Source organism: Trichophyton rubrum, assembly GCF_000151425.1.
Source record: "Trichophyton rubrum CBS 118892 genomic scaffold supercont2.8, whole genome shotgun sequence".
Taxonomy (NCBI): Eukaryota; Fungi; Ascomycota; class Eurotiomycetes; order Onygenales; family Arthrodermataceae; genus Trichophyton; species Trichophyton rubrum.
In genome coordinates, this window is record NW_003456421.1 from 636,260 (window position 1) to 653,408 (window position 17,149).

General features: G+C 46.9%; 3 protein-coding genes across 6 annotated transcripts; all 3 read left to right on the forward strand.

The window, feature by feature from the left end:
• The first annotated feature begins 621 nt into the window (after window positions 1-621).
• TERG_06756 (uncharacterized protein) lies at window positions 622-1,603 on the forward strand. The gene has a single exon (XM_003232716.2). The coding sequence runs from the start codon at window positions 848-850 to the stop codon at window positions 1,478-1,480; it is 633 nt and encodes a 210-aa protein (XP_003232764.1). The 5' UTR covers window positions 622-847; the 3' UTR covers window positions 1,481-1,603.
• A 9-nt stretch (window positions 1,604-1,612) lies between these two features.
• Window positions 1,613-4,915, forward strand: TERG_06757 (thioredoxin). 3 transcript variants are annotated; one of them, XM_003232717.2, is made up of 3 exons: window positions 1,613-2,484; window positions 2,629-2,773; window positions 2,877-4,915. In XM_003232717.2, the coding sequence occupies exons 1-3, from the start codon at window positions 2,406-2,408 to the stop codon at window positions 3,643-3,645; spliced, it is 993 nt and encodes a 330-aa protein (XP_003232765.1). In that variant the 5' UTR covers window positions 1,613-2,405; the 3' UTR covers window positions 3,646-4,915. The 3 variants fall into 3 exon arrangements, with proteins under 3 accessions (XP_003232765.1, XP_047607030.1, XP_047607031.1); XM_047750272.1 differs by having other exon boundaries at window positions 1,613-2,773; XM_047750273.1 differs by having other exon boundaries at window positions 2,629-4,915.
• Window positions 4,916-12,638: 7,723 nt separating this feature from the next.
• TERG_06759 (uncharacterized protein) lies at window positions 12,639-16,704 on the forward strand. Of its 2 annotated transcripts, none has more exons than XM_003232719.2 (2): window positions 12,639-14,218; window positions 14,310-16,704. In XM_003232719.2, the coding sequence occupies exons 1-2, from the start codon at window positions 13,630-13,632 to the stop codon at window positions 15,701-15,703; spliced, it is 1,983 nt and encodes a 660-aa protein (XP_003232767.1). In that variant the 5' UTR covers window positions 12,639-13,629; the 3' UTR covers window positions 15,704-16,704. The 2 variants fall into 2 exon arrangements, with proteins under 2 accessions (XP_003232767.1, XP_047607032.1); XM_047750274.1 differs by having other exon boundaries at window positions 12,639-13,515; window positions 13,607-16,704.
• The last annotated feature ends 445 nt before the right edge of the window (window positions 16,705-17,149 follow it).

The following is a 17,149-nucleotide window of genomic DNA, read 5'->3' on the forward strand; positions in this document are numbered from 1 at the left end:
AAAAAAAAAAAAAAAAAAATAAAGAATCAAAAAAATTAAAAAAAATTGGGGGTACTTGGGGGTTGGATACCTCCAAATCCATCTGTCTGGGTTGGTGGTAAAGGGCGCAATATGTTGACTGCCATATTCCTCCTGCAACGCCGCGTTTAAATCCACCATCAACGCTGTGACATTGTTGGGATGTTTGGCAATCGATGCCTTTGCCAATTCCTGGAGTCTCGATGGCTTGAAGATGTAAAAGCTACTGAGATTCGAGTCAAGCCAGTAGAAAAGAACCGTAAGGACAGACAGGGTCCCGATCAAGGTTACGGCGCGCATTGTAAACGGTAACAGCTGGGGTAAGTTGCACCAACTGCTGAACAGTAATGACCGGAGAGAGAGTAAGAGAAAAACCCAAGAGAAGTACTTTGCCTTTACTTAGACGGCGCAGGAGATGGAGGAATATTTAAAGCAAGGCTGTGGATCACTGAGCTGGATTAACTACCGGGATCAGCCTTTGTTTAAATAGTTAGTTTCGGTTCCCGGATACCGGCTGAACTGGATGGGCTGATGTCCAAGACACCCATAAAAGAACGCAACCTGCACTTTTCTTCTCACTGCCGGTAGCCGTGCAATGCAGATATCGCTACCAGCTATTACGCTGTACTGAACATATAAGAGTAGCTTCGTCACTATGACGCTTCAGACATAACTAGCTGCGCCCTGGACTTTCTTCGCTCCTCCCAAGCTCACTAGGAAAAACAGGGCTGACTAAGCAGCAAGCACAAAATTGACTGAAATGAAATCTCAACGGCTGCGCTGAAGATCGCAGGCATAAACCACTAGCAGTGACAGCGCCGCCTGTTTAATGGCCCCCTCGGACCCTAGCCATGAGGATATCTCGCATTATGAGATTCTCGGCCTCCCTCATCCTCCAGTCTCGTTGAGGAAGCAAGACATCAAGGCGGCCTACCACCGCGCTTTGCTCCAGTATCACCCGGATAAATCTGGCCAGTCAATACCATCGTCCTCACCGGGAGAAGATATAGGAAAGCAGGATAGCCTGCCTGGCACACTGAATACCCCTAAATCCACAGAGCCTCGTACCGTGGACCAGATTACAACTGCCTATAAGGTTCTTTCCAGCCCAGCCACAAAAGCTGAATATGATCAATTTCTTCTGCTATCGGGAATTCCAAGGACTAGATCAAATATTGGGAGGAACGAGAATGATGACGTGGTTTTCCGCACTGGTTTAGAGATGCTTGACCTTGACGACATGGCCACAGAGACAATTTTATGTCAGTCTGACGGGAGCGGAGGGCAAGAGACCATTGAAACGTGGTATCGAGGTTGTCGATGTGGTGACGAAAAAGGCTTTATGGTTACCGAGGAAGATTTGGAGAAGGAAGTAGACAAAGGAGAGGTTATTATAGGCTGTCGGGGATGCAGCCTGTGGGCTAAGGTAGTCTTTGCTGTACACGAAGACATTAATGAATGAACGTCGACGCCTAATTTTCATTTTTTAACTACCACGACTGTCGATGGAAAAGCAGGACCTTCTCAGTCTGTCATTATGGTGAGAGCCATAGCTCTTTACCTACGGGGTACTAGCCTGCACACTATTTTGGAAGGGGCCGCCATTACGGCAGGTTGTTGTTCCTCGGACGACTAGACAAATGCCTTAGCAAGAAAAGGAATCAAGTTATGGGAATTCCCGGAATTTTTATTATTGCATACTAGACATATCCCTGGCGCCGCTGAACAACATGCGAGTCAAGATCCATATCCTCTTTTGTTACATTACCTATAAGAGCTTTGGTACAGCAATGGCAAGATTTCACTCTAAGAACTTTTTTAGGTCCAATTGCTATACGATGACTGCTACTACTCTAAGTATATCATACTTTTGAGGTCTTTTCACAAATTGTTGGCGTTTATCTTTGAAATTGTATAATCAAATACACAACTTTTAGATGGTATAATTATATAAACGTACAGGCCAAAAACAGATCTATCCTGGAGACTTTTTGAGCTATCCCCATTGTTATAACTATTTTTCAGGAATGACACGGGTATCCTTCTCCCGCAGATGCAGACAAAGGCCGCTGCTACTAACGCTGTGTAGCTCTCTGAAAATCTTCTATAAGACGGAGGAATAACGCAAGTTTTATATAGATTCCAGCCAGACCTTAGATCCAATTACTTTCAGAGGATACATTTTTCGAGGCTATGTCTGGTTATATGTGAATCGAGGATACACTGCCGAAAGTTTCGTGGCGGTAAAGCAGCAGCGCCTGCGGCTAAAATGGGAACCACAACTAGTTAGTTAACTACTTGAAAGTCTCTAAGCGCGAAGTTTGCCAACGTCCTCAAAACCAAGACAAGTCACCGCCGCGACTTGACCAACCACGCTTACGCCCAATATGACGAAGACGATCGAAGTCACGTCCATAGAGGAGTTCATAGCACTGCTATCAACGACTCCTGTTCTAATAGCGGACTGTAAGATGTCCCTTCTTCCCCCAAAGCTCTCCGAGCTTGCCCCTCGTTACCCCACTAACTTCAACATCAACAATGTTGAAATAACTGCCCTTCTCTCAACTATCCATATTTCAACATAAAACTAAGCATTTTGCTTTCCTATAGTCTATGCGGACTGGTGCGGACCATGTAAAGCAATAGCCCCGGTATTTGGCAGCCTGTCGGAGCAGCATGCTGGTGAAAAAGTGAAGTTCGCAAAGGTCAACGTGGACAAGCAAGAAGATATCGCAAGGCTCTTCAATATCACAGCGTATGTACCCGGAGATTTCCTTATGTTTTAGTCTCTACTGCTACTGTGGATAGTTTGGATGTGGAGTTTAGAAGGAGCTAACATGCCATGTTTCCTGTTTTAGTATGCCCACATTCATTGTTTACCATCACGGCGAAATCCTACGAGAGGTAAAGGGAGCGGGAAAAGAAGCCCTCACCACTGCAGTTATGGCTGGCGTGCAGGTTGCCAACGGCGAAGTCCCTACAGCGTCGAAGGAAATAAGTGATGAAGGTTCGACCTGGCTAGGTGCTCCTGCCCCGCGAACTTATCAGGACATTACAGATGAAGTAGAAGTGAAGGGCATAGATATGCTTAACCGTGACGACGAAGCCGGTGCTGCAAGAAGTTTGTTCGACAGCCAGATTCCCCGTACCCTTGCCGTAGCAAATGCTAAGGGCAAAGAAAATGAACCTATAAACCCAGACTGGGTGCTAAGCGACACGGACGAGCAATTAATTGTGTTCATCCCCTTCCAATCCTCCACCAAGGTTCATTCTCTACAAATAACTTCACTCCCGCCATACAGCGATGACGAAGAGAATGCACCTATGCGGCCAAGGACTATAAAGCTCTTTACAAACCACGCCCACATTATCGGATTTGAGGATGCGGATGACTCCAAACCTGTGCAGACTTGCGAAATATCTCCGAAGGATTGGGATCCAAAGACGGGCACTGCCACTGTTGAGCTCCGGTACGTCCTGTTCCAGGGAGTTTCTTCCCTCAATGTGTATTTTGTCGACGGTGACGGAGAGGGCGAGAAGATAAGAGTAGACAGACTACGCATCTTCGGCGAGAAAGGGGAGAAGAGAGAAGGTGTTATAGAGAAGGTTGGCGCTTCAGGCAATTGAAACAGGCACTCAATGGTATTCCAGAAAAATATATCACTTCATAAACAAAAGGAACCTTCGTAGCATAATAGCAACAGCGGAAGCTTCCATTCTCATACACGTAAAGGGTACTCTAGACAAGGTATATTCATTTAAAAGCAGTACAGAATAGGTATGCAATGAGTGTTTGATCCCAACAAATGGCCGTTCCTGCTGATATATAGAACGGCCAATAAAAGTAAGAATCAACGTGCAATTTCATCTCTCTGGGACGCAGCTGACACCTAAATGGATAACATCACTGATGAACCTGCCTGTACAGACAGCTTCAGACGCATAGGTAACACGGGTAATGATAGTAATCATTTTACGTTGCGTTCGCCGCACGAGAGAGAGAAAGGAAGAGAAGAAAAATAAGAAACAGGCGACGAAAAAAATCTTTTATTCCAAGCTCAACAATTCACGCTAGTCCGTATACGGACAGATACAAACGGTGCAAACAGAGTCTCGCCTAATGCTGAATAATTATATCACGTGATATGGTTTTCTCTCAGTGGTGTCTCTTGCAGAATTTTTCCCTCTCTTCCCTCTCTTCTTCTTTTCCCTCCTCCATGGCCGATGATGGGATATACGGGAGCATGACTCTCGGTATCTATGAAAAACATAATAGGAAGAGACTGAAGGGATATATAGCCCAATGATCTCACTTGACACTTTCGCTGAGGCCAAATTTACCATGTTTTTCCAGTCTGCGTTTTACATCTTCCATGTCTAGGAAGGGTATCTCAATAATGCCTTCGTTTGATTTCCTCTTCCTTTTCCCAGTGGGATTTAATCTTTGTCGATAAATGACTGGTATACCATGACGTCATGAAGTGATTACCTTGGTGTCTATCTTTTCCTGCCGCGGTAATAAGCATCCGAGTTATCATATGCTTGCGGAGACTTTGATAGGTGCATCCAGAAAACGAAAAATGGTGCACATTTTCTGCGTTGTACATCTCAAGCAAACATAACCACTCTGTTCATGTGTCATTCATCTTTGGCCGGAGAGACTTACAGGCTTATGAATTGATGGCAGAGGATATGATCGCCTGATCGACACCATGCGATTCTCTTTTGTCGGTTTTGTCTCCCGTACCATGTGGCACTTTGACATTCTGGGAGCGGCAAATTCTGGATGGCTTTTCTTCTTTCCATCTGAAGAAGAGAGTTGGGTTATTGGCAATAACTTGCAGATGCTATCGGATCTGTCATGCTTCTGGAAGGCAAACGACGAAAAAAAAAAAAAAAAAAAAAAAAAAAAAGGAAATAAGGATGGGTTGCGGGAAGTGGCATACTCATTGCGTGTTTCAAGTTACTGATGTGGGCACAATAGTCGGTAGGAATCAAGAAGCTCTATCCCCACCTGCTTATTTGCTATGATGTACGGAGTACTCCGTACAATCAATTACATTTAGAAGACTGGGGAAAAGATCTGGAAGGTTTAAGGAAGATAAATAGACTACAGATAACCGATGGGCTGAACCGGAGATTTAGTAAATGATCAGACGCATGGCGTTCGGTTTTTGGCAGTGATTTAGCAATGGCAAATTTCCTTGAGAAATAGGCAGAGAAAGAGAGTGCATATTCGCCTCAATCGGTAGTTTCACAGTATGTGGTACAATCGCAAAATCTAAGCGATCAGTGGAGCCCTCCCAAAGTCGAAATGTAAAGCCAAAATGGAAATCGACGAATATGGGGAAAGGAAGCGTCTTGGATCGACAGCTGTATCCTTTAAAGGCAAATCGCTGGTGTGATCAATAGTCCAGTCTCCAATAGCGAGGTAACCGTATGCCTGGCCCTCAACGTGTGGGGGCCATGATGCTCAGGCACCTTTTCGCGGTTCTGGCTCTGCTAGCGCAGAAGTCCACCAAGGAGATGGAGCTGGCGCGTTAAACTCCAACATATTGGGGGTTGAGTTTTGGGTGGGAGAGATGTAGTGACTGGATTGGAAGGGAGCAAGTCCGAAGAACAGAACCGGCGGGAAGCTTAAGTGCATTAATATCGTTTCTCGTAATTCGTATAGCCTGCACAAGGACTTTAGCAAGTGTGCTTTGCAACCTTGGGATCATTGAATCTGCGTCCTGTTATCTGGATTAGTCGAGGGAAAACTAAGTAACCAGGGGGAAGGATTGTAATCGGAACTGTGTATTTATTTGCCGGTGCACCAATTCTCGTGTACCGGTTCTTCCATGTACCTTGCCGTCGGAACCATGATAGCTAACAATAGTTTCGGCCTCGACTTACCTAATTCACCTGTATGTTCAAGTAACATGCCTCTTTGCCTCACCGCTCTCACCTTGGCGGATATTGCGAAGCTTTCCTACTTCATCAAATGCTGTGAAGCCAGCTGAATGCAAGTAAAGCGAATGGTGGCCAAGAGTGACTTAGAAGTACGGGTAATGGAGGAAGTGGAAAAGCTCCAGCCAAACAAAAAAATAACATCCGAGACAGTTTTCAGGCACCATCATACGGAGTAAGGTCCCGTTATCTGGTCGAGTACGGAAATGTGCAAATAAGCCCTGGCACATCTCGTATAGGTGGTGGGAAGAAAAAAAGCCCGGAACTGCCTGGCGGTCCAGTGTGGCCATTATTGGATGATTTTTTTCATTTTTTTCCATTTTCCTTTTTTTTTTTTTTTTTTTTTTTTTCGTTTTTCGTAGTTCCCCGCCTCCCGTCATCGCTAGGACGTGCATCCACATCGCACGGCGGATTTGAAGGCGCCCTTTGGACGTTGGCCAATGCATGGACTCGATTTTTTCACGATGTTGCCTCCTACCTGGAATGCGTCATGTTGGAGGCCGCTTGCCTAAAAGGCTGATATTATTCGAAATACTTCTCCATCCGGAGGAGGGGAAAAGTGTAAGAAGGCAGCTTTTTTGCGTGATATGAACTGATATTCAAAATAGTGCTTCGGTATGGTAGCAACACCACAGCCGCCAAGCGCTGTCGGGACATTTTTAGGCCATGCATATATTGGAGGCCATTATATGTAGGATTGGCTAGTCCTGTTGGTTTACAGCGATCGTGTTCATCATCACACAAAATATGCAACAGGTGATTTCTCGTCACCGACCAGAACGGCGTTTTGAAGCGCAAGATTCATGGAATATCACAGCTGGGGTATTAGGCAAACCCGAGAAATTGCCTCTTGAGCATGGTCACGGCGAAATCGTACCATACAGAGAGTTACTCTGTTGTTTCGTTGATGCAAGGTCGGTGTTTTACATCGCCCTTGACTTTTTGAGTCTGTCGTCTTCCTGTGGACGCCGCAGTATGTGGCAAGATAGTCTGCCTGGCTAATTCATTCAAGAGTCCAACCATGGAAATTAAGCGACAGAGATGTTTCAGACCGCAGTCATATATATAGAAGTACACCGAAGCAACGCATAGACGTATCCTTATTGGTTTGTTTCAACTGGTAAGATGTGGGAAAAAGAGGCCCATTTGGAACTTTCGGAGATGGCGATAATATGCGATTCCTGGAGCGTTTAATATCATAGGGCTCCGTATGTGGTGCCTTGTAGCGAAAAAAAAAAAAAAAAAAAAAAAAAAAAAAAAAAAAAAAAAAAAAAAAAAAAAATCTTGATAAATTTGCCATTTATAGAACTTGTTTCAGTTATTTTTGCTCGAATCCCGCAGTCTGTTCTAGGCAGACCAGATGCGTTCCGTGCAAGAGATACTCGAAAAGAAGGTGACCACTTTGCTAGAAGACGGGGAGAGAGCCTGCTCAGGCACAACCTTGGAACGGCCTTTTGTCGATTATTGCTGACGCCAATGGCAGCAGCATGGGAAATTAAATATACGCAAAATTAAGCCGTTTTGCACGAAGATATTTTATCTGCCGCGCACAGTCGGAAGACTCTCGACTTGAGCATATATTCATCGGGTTCAACCTGTGCCTGACCCGGCAAGGCTGCATTTCCAACTCGCCCATACCACCCTCCTCCATGCACGACAAACTAATTGCCTCTGCCCGGGGGCCTGTCGTTGGCCCTTCCCTAGTCCTCTGTCGAGTTACTCCGAGCCATCCATCCTCGCGGCCCTTGGACGGCCAGGATGGAAGAATAACTGGATGGGCTTCTGGCGTGTTTCACAATATCCAAGGGTTCAGACACTAGTCGAAGCTTCCTGGTATGCGCTGGTGGAGAAACCATCACATCGCCTGGGTCAGGAACAGACTTTCATGGTGTGTTCCTGTTCTGCAGGGGGGGTTGTGGATGGCCGACGGCAAAGTTTCCCAACTGGTCGTTCACAGTTTCCACACCTCCGTGACAATATTTGTGGACACCAAGATCTCTCTTGGGTCCTCATTTGTCGTGGACCCAGCCCGAGGGCAGTTGATGTGCCCCAACCCTCCGAAGCACGGAGTACACCTTGGGGTTTTGTAAAATGGGTTCAACGCTTCCAAGCCCGGGAGCACGGGAAGGTGGTCGTGTGCAATTGGCCCTTCGACATTTCTACCAGTCATACCCACACCTTGTCGAGCAGCTTTTGCCGAAACAACAGCTGATGGGAGCTGGTTTGGTCAACCGAGCCATTTTTTTTTACCTTTTTACTACCCCGGATCTTAGAGGCTTGTAGGTCGTCTATCGGCGCGGCGCCATTGCATAATCATTTCACATGCTTTCTTCTCTTCCCAACCTCGCTGTGACGTCCAGATGTACGCATAGTACACGCGTAGCGTGTGGTGATTTGCCATGGGGATTTGCCGCCGCTACTAGTAGAGAGTAGATGATGACTAGTTTTTTCTCCCCATCGATCGGCCAGAGCCGCTGACCATCCCAATGCCCGATCGAGATGTGGGCGTTGCGGGTAGCTCATCTCGATCTAGTCGATCTGTCGCGGTCACGCTGGAGTCGACGTGTAGACTATGTCCATAGTACAAGGCTCATCGGCGGCGTGTGACAAATGAAGAGGATATCTTGAATTCGCGGTCTTGAAGATAGCCTGGTATACGCTGGGTCGTCGTCGTCGTCCAAGGCAGGGTTACATAAGCAGTGATGTGTCTGCTGGACTTCCAACTTTCGACTACATCAACTCCCAACGTCAACACTCGCGAGCATCAAGCAAGGAAACATCACATTCCATAAAATATAAAGCGAAAAAGGAAAGAAAAAGAAAAAAAAGGGAGAAGAAGGTGAAGAATAAGGCGCGCAGCACAAGACTGCGGAGTGCACATAGCGGCGGTATGGAACAAATCGTCATAAGATCAAGATAATGACTGCCAGAAGCAGGTATCTGCCGTTGTCTTCTCAACTGCCGTGACTTGATAATCTTGATATTTTGCATGACTCGGCACGAGGGTCGAAGGTGATTTTACCTTGATCTCAAGCTTCCGGGCTTTCAACCTCGCTCGCGATATCAAATACGCCGGAGGGGTGGGGTGTTCTATTTTGCACTTGTAAATCGCGGGTTCAAAGGATGTCTCGAAGGTTTGGCTGGTTCAGTTCTGGTTCATGGTATCTCGTCTCAGTTCCTGGAGGGGAAACAACTGCCACCAAACTAGAGCTTTGCCCTATCTGTGCCGTGTCTACTTAGCCGGGGACAGAGGTGACTGAACATCACCACCATCTCGACGGCCATGGCGGCCAGGAAATGAGGCAGAAGAAGTTAATGTATGAAGAAATAACTCACGTCCCACAGACCTATACTTGGACCCGTTAGGTATACACACGGAGACAAAAACGTACTGCACACACACAACGAGGAAAACAGGATCGGCATTGCTCCAGCGGAGAGCTACAATTTCAGCTTCACTGGTCTAATGCTCGCATTAAGATAACTTTCTTGCATCTCAAGTGCATCAGAATTTTTCATGCTGTGACCCGTTGTTCCTCGGTTGGATGCAGACATATATGCAGACCAGGCAGCATCTCACAAATCGGAGTATTTACACTGGCACACGCAGTCACATCACATCTGTGTGTGTGTGTGTGTGTGTAAGAGAGAGAGAGAGAAGAATGAAATATTGTCTTGCCCTGTGCGCGTTCAATCCGTGGTACACACTACAACTCCCTGCAGGGATAAGATAACTACCAATTAGCGCATCCTGGACCCTTTTTCTCATCGAAAACAGCAAGATGACTATCGAAGGTCAATGCATATGAAGGCGTAAAGACGGTTGTTGAACATCCGAGAACAGATTCCACACATCACAGCAACACTGGGTTAAACGTCGAACAAAGCTTCTAATCGGTCAGGACAAAAATTGTGGACGGAGCGAGCGCCTCTGCTTCCCCGGTCCATTCTAGAGGATAGAGTTCGGATCGCTGGAGCACAGGAGGGCAATAGTGCCGATTTCCTCTCATGTAACTGATGCATGGCTGCTCGAAACGAACTAGCTACAGAGTATTGGCGGTGCTATCACAGTTATCATGACAGATTGCCCCATGGCCAGGCCAGGGCAAACAAAGAAGGCATAGAGCATGCTTTGACAGTGCGGCTGGGTGGTTGACCCGACAGCTGGGAAAACGAGAAACCTCGCTTCTTCCTGAGTTTTGATCTAGTAGGGAAGTACCTTGTTTGTCAAGCTCGACTTCGGGAATACCTCTGGGACTTGCTATCTGGCGATCATCGAATGTGATTGATACCGCTGACGAGAATAATGAATAATGAGAAAACAAAACCAAGTTTCTGTCGCGCAAAATGACGAAGCTTCTTCCATTGCAATGCTTCAGAACGGTTCGTTCAACATCATATATGTGAATCAACCATAACTTTTGCTTTTTAGCTGAAGAGAGTGAGATAGACAGTGACGAAAAAAGAGAGAGGCCTTGGACCATTTGAGGGCAGTCCTCTACGGAGTCCTGTTGGGGAAAAAAAAAGGTGACAGACAAATAATTAAGGGAGAGACAAAAAAAGAAGGTTTATGATACTGCTGACTTATGAACATATTTCTTATCTTGACTTTCTTTTTCTTTTCTTCCCTTTTGTCCTGTTGGAGGTTCTTTTTATCTTTCTGCACGGTGTGTCAGAAAGTCTCTGACATCAAACCCGTGCATGATGATGGATCCTTCGTGGGCAATCACCTTCATCTTACTCGTTCTTTTTATAGTTGGATCAGTGGGCCGATATCACCGACAAGGCGGCACACGGAAGGCAGAAAATAAGAAAAATTACACAGCAAAAAAACGGACACACCACACGCAAAAAACAAAAAGTCGACGGTCAACCACAGTCAAACAGAGATTTCTTTTCTGGCGGCTTTTCCTTCAACGGCGCTTCAGCTGTAAATTGTCGTCGCTCGCATGGCAGCATGAATGGCTCTAGTTGGACGTTTCTACCAAGGCACACTTCTCCGTCTCTTAAACACAAACAACAGTGCGTCCTGCGTATAATGTCCATATTCGGGTGTTTGAGCACGCTGCCTCTCCCGCCAGAACGGGTCGAACGTGAGTTAAATGCGCTAAGAGACAAGAGCAACAGAGAGTTCGTTCTGCTTTAAGCCATCCTAGTAGTGTTTGGAGTGGTCACTTTTTTTCAAGGGTCGAGCGCGCGTGCTCTTATCCTGCCCGTGTCAAGCAAGCGATCCCGAAGGACGCTTGAGCAGACAGGCCGCCAGACGTGTAAGAAAAAAAAGGACGAGCACCAGCACCAGGAGCCATGTCCACGAATCGTATCTGCCGCTGTGAGCATCCTGGCGCCCGACTTCTCTAACCTCCGCATTTTTCCCGTCAAGTTTCATGTCCACAAAGTGGCTCTGGGCTGGTGGACCCTTGAATATACATATTTACTCTCGACGGCACGGAGTACCATCCAAAAGATACAACGGAGAGTCAGCATCAAGAGAGCCAAAAAGAAGAAAGAGGTTGATTTCCACAGGCATTGATTTTGGTAATTTTTTTTGTTTTTGGAGAAGGCATAGTATTGGCATATCCAACCACCCTTTCGCCTATCCAATCTGGCTGCATGGAACGGATGTGCCTGTCACGGCCATCCGGCGTCGATGGCCTCTTCTCCAGCACTGAAATCGGCGGCCCACACACCGCCCTCAACTCTCACTACTCCGGACGCAATGTCACGATTTCACGGATGCTGGCTGCTCGCTCGGTCAGCGGCGATCCAATAGCAGCGCCAATCTGGCGTTCCTGAAGGTTAATGGCCCAGGGTGTGTGAGCGCGAGGGTGTGTGCAAAGTGTGCGAAGGCACATATCGAGTCAGACAGCTAACTAATTGAGAGACATGGCGGGTGCCGCCACGTCCCAGAGCAGTACATACATAGCATGCACAGGAATGAATGAAGGTGTCGTTGTATGTATGTACAATTTGTCCTGATGATGAGTTGGATGAGATGGACCATCAGAAAGTGCATGACATTACGTATATGTCCCGTTCCTGGCTTCCACTCTTCGGAGCACAGGGTTGGTCTGAGAAAACCCACATCCCCTGTGATGCATTCTTGTTGGCTCGTTGGCCTTTCCACCGGAGTCCTACCTGGGGGTGCCTCGCTGACCGCAACCACAGGGACAGGCAGGGTCCCCAGGGCCAAGGGAGCGACAGAGAAAGTTGAACCAGCCTGTGTGAGCGTGCTGTGCTGTGCTGTGTGCTTCATGGGTGTCTGTCTGGCTTTCTGGGATCAGCAGCGCAATGGTGAGCCTTTCCTCGCGTTGGTCCCCTTTTTGCTTTTTCCATATTCAGTGGAGTCGTAGGCTACGCCATCCTCCGACCAGCGGCCCCAGACCAACTAACGAGGTTTGTTAGTTACACCCACAGGCATATCCATTCTTGTGCAATTACAATCGGCATGGCTACTGGCCCGTCGTCTTGGGCGAGTTCGCAAAAAAAATAAAAAGAAAAGAAAAGAAAAAAAGAAAAAAAAAGATAGAAAAAAAGCAAAAAGAAGCAAGCAACACCACCAGCAGAGAGAGTATCCACCTGGCCACTGGGACCTCGCCCGCGCCCGCTCGACCGCTTACTGGATGGCGGCCGGCGTGTCTTAACGGTTCATGCTACTCGCCGGATTGGCAACCTAGCCTGCCCTGCACCTGCGCTGGGGGGAACGAGAGCGAGGGAAAGAGAAAGTGATTGACACGCTCTTATTCTGCCACTTCCACTCTTTCTCTCCCATCTCTCTTCTTCTTCTTCATCGACCTATCTTCATACTTTCTTTTTCCTTACTCTTCTACATCTTCCCACTGATATACACTCATTGTCCTTTTTTTTCTTTTCTTTTTCTCTTCTTCGTCTCTCTTCTTGAGCCACACACCTCGATTCCGCGTTAATTTGCCTGGTCTTCCCTCGTCGTTCGTTTCCACCCTCTGATTTGGACAAAACTGTCGTCCAGTCACTCTTTTTAGTTCACTAATTGTTTTTTCTCCCTTCTTTCGCCTTGCCCGTCAAACTGGTCGTTTATATACTTATATCATCTTCTCCATATTCTTTTTTTCTCCGTTCTCTCTTTTAATTCCTCTTGTTCTGTTTTATATTTACTTTACGCTGTTGGCCTGCCTACTTCCTCACGCTCTCTTCTACATTATCCCAGCACTCCCAGGCTTCATCAGTCACTCCTTAATACCTATTACTCCCTCTCTATCCTCTCTCCGTCCCTCTCTCTTCCTCGACTCAAACAAGCCATTCTTTAGCAACACCTCCGAGGAACATATATACCATATGGGTGGCAGACCAACGAAACTCGACTTATAGACTTGGAAGGATAAGGCAGATTCTGCTTCGCTGATAATCGAAATCCCACGAGTCCTCACCTTGCTACAGTCGATTTTCAATATTCTATACGCTCCTTTTGATACGCACGCTGTACTGGAACATTTCTAGGGAACACCATCAACCCAGATTTATAATACCTTTTTTTTTTTTCGTTTTTGGTTGAATTTACATATTATTTAATTGGTAGGTTGAATGGGAATTCTGATCGTATGATCGAGGAAAGGAGGGGATGTATGTTTCGGCCTCTAGTGACATAACTAACGAAATTAGCCAGGTTATTCAAACCTCCTTATCACAATGGACCCAGCCTGCGTTGCCCAACAGGCTCAGCCTTCATTCTACTACTACAACCCAGAGCCAGAGTCACGCCACGGCCAGCACGCCTTTTTCACTCCTCACCCAAACGAGTACGCTCAGAACCAAATGATGATGGTGCAGCCTCAGATGCCACAGCAGTTCACTCAGATGCAACCGCAGATGCATCTTCATCCGTCCGACCAGCAGAATGGTGCTCAGTTCAGATCACTTGGTGCGAAGGATTATCTATCAACTCCCAATGCCGCAAACAGTCCATCGCCCTCTCCGCAACCAATGCACATCAAGCCTAGCGTTTTCCTACACGGTTCGCCCGCGCTCCTGTCCTTGGACACAAACTGTGGTTGGGCCGATGCCAACGGATTTCCATCCACTCCTCCACTGTCAACCTCTGGTAGCAGCATCAGCAGCCCCCCATCAAGCTGTGGAATGACTAACACCCCCGTTGGCGGTGACTCTTTCCGCATGGAAGGCATTGAAGGCGTCAAAGAGGGCTGCGAGACAGACGTGGAACTCGAGCTCCTAGCCAACTCTCATTGGCACAGATCCGCTTCTCCTGAGATGACACCTTGTGAGTTCTTATACCATTCATCTTGCTTATCCGCTATCTTTAATCTATATTTTTTTGATTCAAGATATGCTAACCCTTGGCACCCGAAAAGTGTATGTTCGTCCGTTTTCGGTCCATTCCAATGCCAGTTTACCGTCTGCCGAGGCCAGCCACCATAATGCCAATAGCGGCACTGAGAGAGGCTCTTCGCTTACATCATCATCCTCGCGTTCGCCTTCTCGCTCTCCCATCATGACTTCTTCCTCCTCTTCGTCGCTTCTTCACGAAACACCCACGACTTCGTTCTCTGCGCAGCAGCCCTCCAGCACCGATTTCTGCGACCCACGCCAGCTTACCGTCGAATGCTCAGTGCTTTCGCTACCCGTTCCTGACTACCCGCCACTTCCGCCACTCTCGACCGTGGATGAAGACAAGTCGCGGTCCACCCTTCTCGGCAGCTCGCTGAAACTAGAGCAGAGCCTCACCGTTCCTGGACTGAGTCACGACGATTCTCTTGAGAGCTTGTCGACCTTTGATGCCATCTCTGATCTCGACTCTGAAGACGAATTTGTCAACGGTATAGTTAACTTCACACCGACCGAGAACGGTTTTTTGCTTGGCGAAAAACGTAGACGCACGGTCAGCAACGCCAACAACGGCACTACGACGACTGCATCCCATGAAGACGACATTATTAGCGAGCAGGGCTTGGATGATTTAGAGGAAAGTGACTTGTTCGCCCGCTCTTGTATCCCACTTCCAGAGTTCGACACTACTGAGCAGTGCAACATTGCCGAAGACATGAGGACAAAAAAGCGAGTATCAGCTGTTGGCCGACGACTCAAGCAACTTCCCCTTGGGTCCGAGGAGAGTGATGCTGACAGCCTTGGTGCCATCGTGCGAACTGCTCAGAGTAATGTGAACAACCGCGCCTCACACACTGACTCATCTTCCACCCAAGCACAGCAACAATCAGGTGCACCTAGCCATGAGAGCTCGGAGACCAATCCACAAAGCACCACATCCTCAGAGACTCCAGCTCCCACTCCAATGGTCCCTGTTGGCCGCCGTGGTCGCAAACAGTCCCTGACCGAGGACCCATCCAAGACTTTTGTCTGCACCCTCTGCTCTCGTCGATTCCGGCGTCAGGAGCATCTCAAGCGTCATTACCGTTCCCTGCACACCGAAGATAAACCATTTGAGTGTCAGGACTGTGGCAAGAAGTTCTCCCGCAGTGACAACCTTGCTCAACACACACGCACCCACGGTGGCTCTGGGATGCCCATGACCATGTCTGACCATCACCCTGAATCATCCCCTTTTGATGACCAAGATGCTGGAGCCCTCGGAGCCGTACTCTATGAAGTTGCCCAGGCTGCTGCTAACAAGTCGACGACCAGTGAATCGTCAGATAGCGGCCTCTCTACTCGAGACAACCAGTCCTCTGCGCCTTTCACAAACCGGAAGCGTCCACTCAAGAAGCGCAAGCGTGAAGCATCTGAGTAAAGAAATTTAATTTTTCTCTTCTGCTTTGCACTTCGTATGGATAATGAATTTTCTTTACAAAAAATTATTCCTCCCGGGCTGAAAGCTCATTCGCCGGACATATACAATTTTCTATCCGTGGGCATTCGACATACTACTCATACAATCGGCGCAGGTCTCATTATAAAGGGGATTGGTGTTCCTGAGCATTGGCGTTTGCAGAGGTCTGACTTTTTACTTCCTTTTCTCACAAAAGGGTAGGGAGGTGGCTCTGGGTTATTTCTCGACATCTTTCATCACACAACGATGATTATTCCCGTCACCTGTGAGCTCCTGCTTACTCTGCCATGGGCTTTTCTTTTCTTTTTAGATATTCATGCATTACTTCCCTGTTACTTGAACTACATTAACCGTTTTAATACTTGCTTCCTCCACGATGTTGGTTTGCTGTTGAACATCTGCATCAACATCCTAACAGCCACCCTATTACCTTCGCAAATGCTTTGCTGGTCCTAGCATACGTTACTCTATATCCTCGAGCCCTTTGGCCTTGCCTCGTCCTCGCCACTCTCCAGATACCACCTTACCTCCCGCCCATCTTTTGTCCTTCATAGCTTTGTACTTGATAAATATTATAATTGTTTGCTTCCCCTTTACCCTATCTTTTATTTTACTTCGCCTATCTTTTCTTTTTAATTCATGGCCATCTTTTTCCCCATCTAGCATTTTCTTTTCTTTTCTTCTTTTCTTATGACCTTTATGCCAATACTGCTTTTGTGTTTGCCCACATGCGAATTCCGCGTGCTACCTAATTATATTATTACTTGCCTCCTGCAAACGTATCACTATATCCTCTTTTTCTTCGCCTTGACATATCTTCTTAACTGTCGCTACTGTATCATAATTTTATCTTAGCCTTTTTCCCCTCCCTCCGTTCTGACTCTGTCAAGCACACTTTAACATCTCTTGTTCGGCAATACCTACCTCGCTCTGCTTCGAGCGAACGCACATAATCTTTTTTTTTTTTTTTTTTTTTTCTTTCCTTTTGTTGGATGTAGCTAAGTCGAAAGAAAGAAAAGAAGTAAAAAAAAAAAGTAATATATTTATTGGTATTGATTTTCTTTCTCTTCTGGAGCTTGCCTCGTCTATTTATAACTGTCCACTGTTATATTGATTATTATCTTTGGATCCGAATTGGTTCCTGGCCATGTACACCGTCGGTGAAAAACTGTTAAGTATTTGTTATCAAACCTGTGGGGCTGAAATGCATCGAGAGAACCTAATGATGCAAACATCCATCCCGGGTCATCCAACGTGTTTCGATAGCTGACGCTGAACTCCTGTCAATATCCAACTATTGATTCCGTCCGTTTGGTTAGGTTCAGCCAAAAAAAAAAAAAAAAGTGACAAGTCGTTCTCCAGGGCAGCCGTGGTATCGATTCACCAATAACCAACAACTCACACAGA

Bases quoted from the DNA above. Each gene is read 5' to 3' on its own strand.
- TERG_06756 (XM_003232716.2), top strand. From the start codon at position 848: ATGGCCCCCTCGGACCCTAGCCATGAGGATATCTCGCATTATGAGATT.
- TERG_06757 (XM_003232717.2), top strand. From the start codon at position 2,406: ATGACGAAGACGATCGAAGTCACGTCCATAGAGGAGTTCATAGCACTG. The intron at 2,485-2,628 runs GTAAGATGTCCC...GCTTTCCTATAG, and splicing joins TCCTGTTCTAATAGCGGACT to TCTATGCGGACTGGTGCGGA. The intron at 2,774-2,876 runs GTATGTACCCGG...TTCCTGTTTTAG, and splicing joins AGGCTCTTCAATATCACAGC to TATGCCCACATTCATTGTTT.
- TERG_06759 (XM_003232719.2), top strand. From the start codon at position 13,630: ATGGACCCAGCCTGCGTTGCCCAACAGGCTCAGCCTTCATTCTACTAC. The intron at 14,219-14,309 runs GTGAGTTCTTAT...GCACCCGAAAAG, and splicing joins TTCTCCTGAGATGACACCTT to TGTATGTTCGTCCGTTTTCG.